The following is a 7,285-nucleotide window of genomic DNA, read 5'->3' as shown; positions in this document are numbered from 1 at the left end:
TTTGAACTTTACAACCTGTCATAACTTTTTTATATTTGAATTGAGGACTTAGCATTTATTAATAAAGTTATAGAGCTACTCAATAGCTTTAAAATGACACCAAAATCATCTCTGTAGGTGCCACGCTTTTCGAGATATGGTCGGTTAAACACGCAAGGTATCGCTAATTAGCCAAAAGTTCGTTAGCAGATATCTCGCTAATTAGGAGGCCTAGAGAAAAAAATTTTCATTTCTGATCGTTTCTCATGGGTCTCAACAACATACAAAAATTTGAACAAAATCCGAGAGATTGAGGTTTTTTTTTGGTTGATTTGACATGGAATTACCCTAATGTTATTCATTTACCTTGATATAAATAAATATTTTGTAAGTCTGTTTACATAAATTTACAAATATTTTAATTACTTCAGGTGAATGTATTTCAAGATTTACAAACAATAAAGTTCCTTATTGTGTGAAGTTTAACCCAGATGAAGACAAACAACACATCTTTGTAGCAGGCATGGCAGACAAGAAAATTGTACAGGTATTTGATTTATTTATTTTGTTAATATTTTTATTAATTAGGACTTTGATCATCAATTTTGATATAGTATTAGTTTATCTGTTTGTTTATTGTTTGAAATTGGCTAAACAGGCCTTTAATATCCCAATAATACATTTTAGGATGATTACTTTACAGTAAAAATTCCCAAATGCAATTTGGCAATTTCTTGCCCAGTGCGGACATATTTCATTTTTATGTCTTTGATAAAATAACAAGCATTACTTTTTTGCTATTTCCTAATGCCAATTATTTATCCAAACCAAGTCATAAACCCAGTATTTAGCCATTACAGTTTCCATTTTATGAAGATAAAATGTAGTACAATGAAAGATCAATTAATAAAAATAGAAAATAGAAATTAATACATTATTAAAATTGAAATTTAGATATTCCTACAAGAAGATGATTGAAATTCATTAAACAGCATTAATTTTTTATGCAGACTATAAAACTTTCCAACATAATATATTGTTTTTTTATAAACAATACATATGAAATAAGAAATATATTCAGCCTGTTATGACCTAATTTAAACTATTTTAGAATTAGTCATGAATAACCAAAGTCAGTTCTATACAAGTATTTAAAAAAGTATTGAAAGAAAATTAGAAATCAATAAATGTAAAGTATACTTTACATTCATTGATTTGGAATTTTATATTCAACCTTCCTTTCAATACTTTTTTAAATGTATATTAATCTAAATTGGTAATAATTTTGTAGCATTTACTGTTTATTTTAATTCAAAAGTCTTTTTAATAAATTTTATTGCATGTTTATGCTGAGTAATTTTGCCAAGGTTAAAATTCAGTCTTTGATAATATTTTGTTGTTTATACCATGGAGGTAAGGAGATCATTCGAAATATTAACGCACATGCAGCGCTATGCAAATGAACCAAGAACAAAGCTGATTTTCAGTTTTACGCTGCCTTAGCATTTTAGTCAAACCAGTCAATTTTTGGCAAAATTATAATGAACACAGAAATAGTTATAACAGAAATATTTTGTGAAATCTGTTCATCAAATATACACATAATAACATACTAAAAGTCCGAAAAAATCCATTCAGGGGAACATTGTTAATTTTGAAGATATTTAATGAGTTAAAATCAAATGGTTTATCGGACAACTGCTGGGTTGAAGCATATAAAAGCATGTCGTTGCCAAACTGTTGCTAACAAAAAATTTTAATAATAAAGTAATACGCCCGCGCGCGAGCCAAAGGCGGGGAACATATTGGTTTGTCGCGTCAAGGAGAACTGTTGTAATACTCCATGTTTATGCCCATGCTTTTCAAACTATGAGTTGCGTTGCGTTGGTTCATGAGCAGGTTTTGCAGATGGTTAATTCATTTATTAACAACAGAAGAATTCCCCCCTCACCTCATGGCTGTTGTAGAAGAACATTTATCATAACATCTGATGGATATGTAGTTGTTGAAAACAAACAGTTACATGCATCCCATTCTCTACTACTTACTAAGACTTAGACTTAGAGACAATTGATGAATATTGCATAGTAAAACACTTTTTGTAGCCAAAATGAGTGTTAGCATTATTTTATATATCAGGTATTAAAGTGATTTAGCTGGTTTTTGATCAATTTGTATTATTGTTCCTGCTTTCTCATAATACCTTCACAGTGGGATACACGAGCAAACGAGATTGTGCAGGAGTATGACCGGCATCTTGGTGCTGTCAACACGATCACCTTCATTGACCAAAATCGACGTTTTGTGACGACGTCGGATGACAAAAGCATCCGGCTTTGGGAATGGGATATCCCGGTGGATTTCAAATACATTGCAGAACCAAATATGTACCCAATGCCTAGCGTAACACTCAGTCCCAATGGTAAGTTATAATGTTTTGTAACTTCTCTCAGCACCAGTCATAAGTAGGGTGGGAGAAGGAGGGGCTTAACCCATTGGATGTGGACAGAAGTTACCTGTCTGCCATGACTCTTTAAACTAGATTCCACTATAATATGGTGGTCCCCCAATAGGGCCCTCGACCCAGCACTTTGATCCAAAAAAATTTTGCTGGATACATATTATCTGTATTTGACATCTACTGTAGGACATATAATTTTGTTATTTTTTTTTTAACTTTAATAATACGACTATTTTTATAAATTAAATTATATATATTAAATTGTATATTCCCCTGTATTTTTGTATTTTACCTTGTATAAAATGTACACTGTAATTACTATTTCTATTTTACGTGGAATTTCAATTTATCTCATAATTTCAGAAAATTATTGTACTTTATATAATTATTATTTTTTTTTTATGTTAGGTCATATTTTCCCCCTGTATTTTTGTATTTCTACGTATTTAAATAAATTGCAATATATAGGCCTTTAATTATTATTTTTTTATATGGGATTTTAATTAATTTAATAATTTAGGGAAAAAATGGTTTTTACTTATTTGCAATCTTTTTATTTGTCATGTGTATTTATTTTTAACTTTACACTGTTTTTATTCTGAATGTATTGCTGCCGTTGTTTCTGTGTTTCCTCATGTTTTTTTTTTGATTGGTGGTTTCTGCCTTTTTTAAACTTTAATTTTTTTTTCAAAATTTTAATGAAGAATAAAGAATTTATTTATTATCGTATTTTATCCAGTGGCGGCTTTTGGCTCTGGGCCCTCTAAATTTGTCAAATAATTTTAAAAAATAGATAAAAAGAAATTTACAGTATATTCAAATTTTAAGTATGCAAGTTCCATATCTGGCCATCTAGAAGTGCCACAATCAAAAATGTTTTTTCTTCAGCCCCAACCATTATGGGGCTGAGGTGGTACAGACCCTCCATTTGTGAAAGTTCCTCCCTGTGCCCACTCTATTTCATATTCAAGTTGTATCTATATGTAGTTATTTATATGATCAATAAATCAACCTTGAGCCTTGAACCTGATCTGAAAATTGGTATGAATATTGGTATTGGCTTGTTTTATTTCATGTATGTAGGTAAGTGGTTAGGCTTCCAGTCAATGGACAACCAAATTCTAATATACGGTGCACAGAATCGATTGCGTCTGAACCGCAAGAAGAACTTCAAAGGTCACATGGTCGCAGGATATGCATGCCAGATGGGCTTCTCACCAGATATGAGGTAAAATAAAGTCATGGTAGATATTTATTGATATTTAAAGAAACGCAGAATGCTGGAGCTATCGCCGCTTAATTATTTTGATATTAGGTAATAGTGATGCAGGCTCCATAGGAAAACAATTTTTGTATATGTTGTAGAACTAATTTTTCTAAGACAGAAAAAATTTGATTCAAAAATCTGTGTCTTATTAACTGTTCACCAGTTTTTTGTCAACATTTTGTTGTCTAAAAAAGTCTGTTTTACAACATATTAAATTTTCCCCTTCAGGGCTTGGCTTTAAAAGATATAATTTAACACAAAGTTCCACTGGCATTTGATGCCAGCTTTTATTCAGACTGAAATGGCTGTACAACTACTTTCATCATTTTAAAATCAGTGTGATCACACCAACATCACCATGATCGTTATTCTCAAAGTTTTTATTTTTTTAACCATCTCTATTTATGGCCTAAAAAGTAGAAAATACACAAAAATACAAAAAAGATCTTTTTTAAATCTATTAAAGAGCAAAATGGTTGCATAATACTGTTGCATCACCTATTGTCCAGCAAGATTCCAACCATTTTAGGTCATTAAAAAATATTGTTTGTTATAGTCAAAGAAAACAAAAGAAACCTTTGGCTTAATCATCATCTCCATATTCAGCACATATTTATCATTGTTGTCTTCATTGTCATCATTATCATCGTTGTTGTCATCATCATCTGAAAAACATAACTGTGCTGATCAATTAATTTTTCTTTCTTTCTCTTTCTTTTTTTAACTTTCCAAAAGGGTTCCCATGTTACACAATTGTCATTGGAGTATGCCATATATTTGAGGTCAACTTCCACACACACTCATGAAAAACTTTCATAAACTTTATTCTCTACTGGTTGGATTGTGACCATAGATTTCCTAGGCCTACACTGCATAACCTAAGCCTAGTTTGTGCTGTGCTATACACAATCTTGAATCAATAATAATAATAAAAGGTTAAGTAGAACGTTTACCAGTTGTTAATTGGCAAGATAGCAAGTCCATGCCCTGGGAATTTTGTATGGATTTTCCCATCAAGAATTCCAGTGTCCCCGACGGAGACCGTTATCCCCCAATGAAAGCGTATGTGGCTGTGGTTGGACGTCACTTAAAATTTCTTGGTTTGTTTTTTTTTTTCGCAGTGGGATGGGATAACCCCTGACCTGGCCTCTTCTGTTTGTTTATTTACGGCAAAGAACGCATGAACTAAAAATTTGTAATGATGTAATAATGCGCTCCTCGGGTGTATTCATATGTTACATATTTACATCCCTCCTTTGGGACACTTCTATTAAGGGGGACACTTTTCCGTGAAACGAGGGGGGATATATCTTTTAACACTGCAGCCAACCCCTATTAAAGGGGTGGGGACACTTTCTGATTGTGCCTAATGGTCAAATAACCCCTATTAAGGGGACACTTTTTTTCTATTGTGTCACAACAAATATAACAGTCTCAAAATAAGAAAAAAATCACTAAACTTTAAATATTTAGAGCAACATATAAAGGAACTTTTACCACCTCTCTGCTGCTGTTTGTCAAGGGTGAGCTTTTGATTATCTGTGAAATATGTACAGGTGTATTATGATTCACACCACTTAAGTCAATAACAATGTCAAAATCCACACTATCCTATACCTTACACTTTTACACTGATTGTACTGTAGGCCCTACCAGAGAGATACTTTCCCAAGACTTTATAGTCTTCCACTTTATAGCGCCCGGGGCTATTTGGGGGCTCCTCAATAGGTCTAATGATCTAAAAATATAACTTTAAAAATAATAATAATAATGTCATCTTATTAGGCGCACGTATCCATCTCTCGGTAGAGCTGCTTGCAGCACCATTTTCCACCTGCAGAGTGTAGATGTAGCCTTTTTCTGCATTATTATTTTAATTAATTTTAATTTATTTATTTTTATTAAAGAAATTCCTATTTAAACTTTAAAAGGACTCTTAGTCTTAAATAATATTAGGTTTTAGAGGCTATAATTATTGATTATATTCATTACAATTTACCTATTACCTATTTTCCAAACGCTGCAAGTTACAAAAAAAACAAGCCATTATGTTTATGTACTAAAAAAATTTTGAATTCATCGAGCAATTAAATATCGTCACACACGTTTTTGTTTGTGGTATTTTAAAGTTGGTTCAACTATTATTTTTGAATCAAACTATGTATGTTTTTGAATTACATCAGGTCATCATAACTTCATGAATACATTTTAGATTCACTTCACTCACTGAATGTAGGACGATGATTGTTCTGCTGTTGGTACGATGCACTGCTTTTTGAAAGCATATTTTTAGAGGAATTAAAATGTTTGCATGCACATTTTTGTTTGGTTTTTTAAGTTGGTTAACTATTATTGTGTACATTTTTAAACACTCCAGATTGTCATAACTTCATGAATACATTTTAGATTCACTTCACAAGTAGGTTGATGACTATTCTGTTATATTAATTGAATTGCATTTGAATGATAATTGTTATTATCATGATGCAATAGATAATACCTGGATATGCGCCAATAGAATCAATTATATGTGTAAATTTACCCAAACTGTCCTGAGAATGACATACTGTACAGTACTTAATGCATGTGATAACAAAGTTGTTCTCTGGGGACTTGAACCCAAAATAGAACCCATACACTTCACTGCAAGTAGGTAAGTGAGCGTTCAAATATTGAATGATAATTGTTATTATGGTTGTCAGGAAAATCAATTAAATATGCATCATCGATTATTTAGTTCCTATGCATGCCATGCAATAGGAACTATTGTAATCACTCTTCATTTTTCTTTGTTTTTTATTGTGTGTAGTATGCGACATTTATGCAAATGCGCATGCGTCAAAGAAAAGTTTTCTGACATTTTGTTTTACCTCGCGATGAGAATTTCGATGTGAATTTTCTGCAGAGTTCAGTCGGGGCTCACGATAACCATCGGCAAGTTGGCATGGATGAAACTATTTTGGTTTTACGGCAAAAAAAATCATCTGCTGTGGCATAGGTATTTGGAAGAAGGCCTAGAATAAAACAAAAAGGTTTTAATACTTGCTGAAATACATCGTTTTTTCATTTAGATCTCCATTAACTCCATGCGACGTTTTTTTTCTGTTGTATGAGTAGTCATATGGAGGTACTATATCCCCGACAGTTGGCTATGCAGCAATATACCCTTTGAATGCAAATCAAAGTGAAGATATAAAGGCAGCCGACTGTTGGGTACATAGCGACTGTCTAACTTTCCGCAAAAACATGAGGCCTAAAAGCTAGGCCTAGTTCAGTACAGTAGTTAATGCGATGCGAGTGTGGTAGATCGTTCAGTCAGTGATATCATGTTATCGTCTAATACATTTTAATAATGTGTAAAATTTAAGAATGCACCGCGTGGGTCGCTTTCTTTGTTATGCGGTAGTATACGTAGCAGAGTGACGGCAGCAATCTAAGCCTAGCCTAGGGCCTAGATAGTATACGTTCTTGATCATCGTAATGAAAACTTCGGGTGACAGACGATTGGGCCTAACTGGTGTGGACGATCGGACCCAAGATAGCATCGAATAAATTGTAGTCCTAGTAGGCCACTGCCA

The 7,285-nt window shown here is 32.7% G+C and overlaps 1 protein-coding gene across 1 annotated transcript in view; it reads left to right on the top strand.

Moving 5' to 3' along the window:
• LOC117119726 (pre-mRNA-processing factor 17-like) overlaps positions 1-4,503 on the top strand; it is a 27,148-nt gene extending 22,645 nt beyond the window's left edge. Inside the window, exons 11-14 of the mRNA XM_033264572.1 lie at positions 411-526; positions 2,191-2,401; positions 3,524-3,668; positions 4,443-4,503. Coding sequence (XP_033120463.1) covers positions 411-526; positions 2,191-2,401; positions 3,524-3,668; positions 4,443-4,488 — 518 coding nt within the window. The 3' untranslated portion in view covers positions 4,489-4,503. The remainder of the gene's footprint in view (positions 1-410; positions 527-2,190; positions 2,402-3,523; positions 3,669-4,442) is intronic.
• The last annotated feature ends 2,782 nt before the right edge of the window (positions 4,504-7,285 follow it).

Source organism: Anneissia japonica, unplaced genomic scaffold, assembly GCF_011630105.1.
Source record: "Anneissia japonica isolate Jap-2015-1 unplaced genomic scaffold, ASM1163010v1 scaffold4546_len68480_cov126, whole genome shotgun sequence".
NCBI lineage: Eukaryota > Metazoa > Echinodermata > Crinoidea > Comatulida > Comatulidae > Anneissia > Anneissia japonica.
The sequence above is the reverse complement of the archived record's forward strand: the minus strand, read 5'-3'. Positions and strand labels throughout refer to the sequence as shown.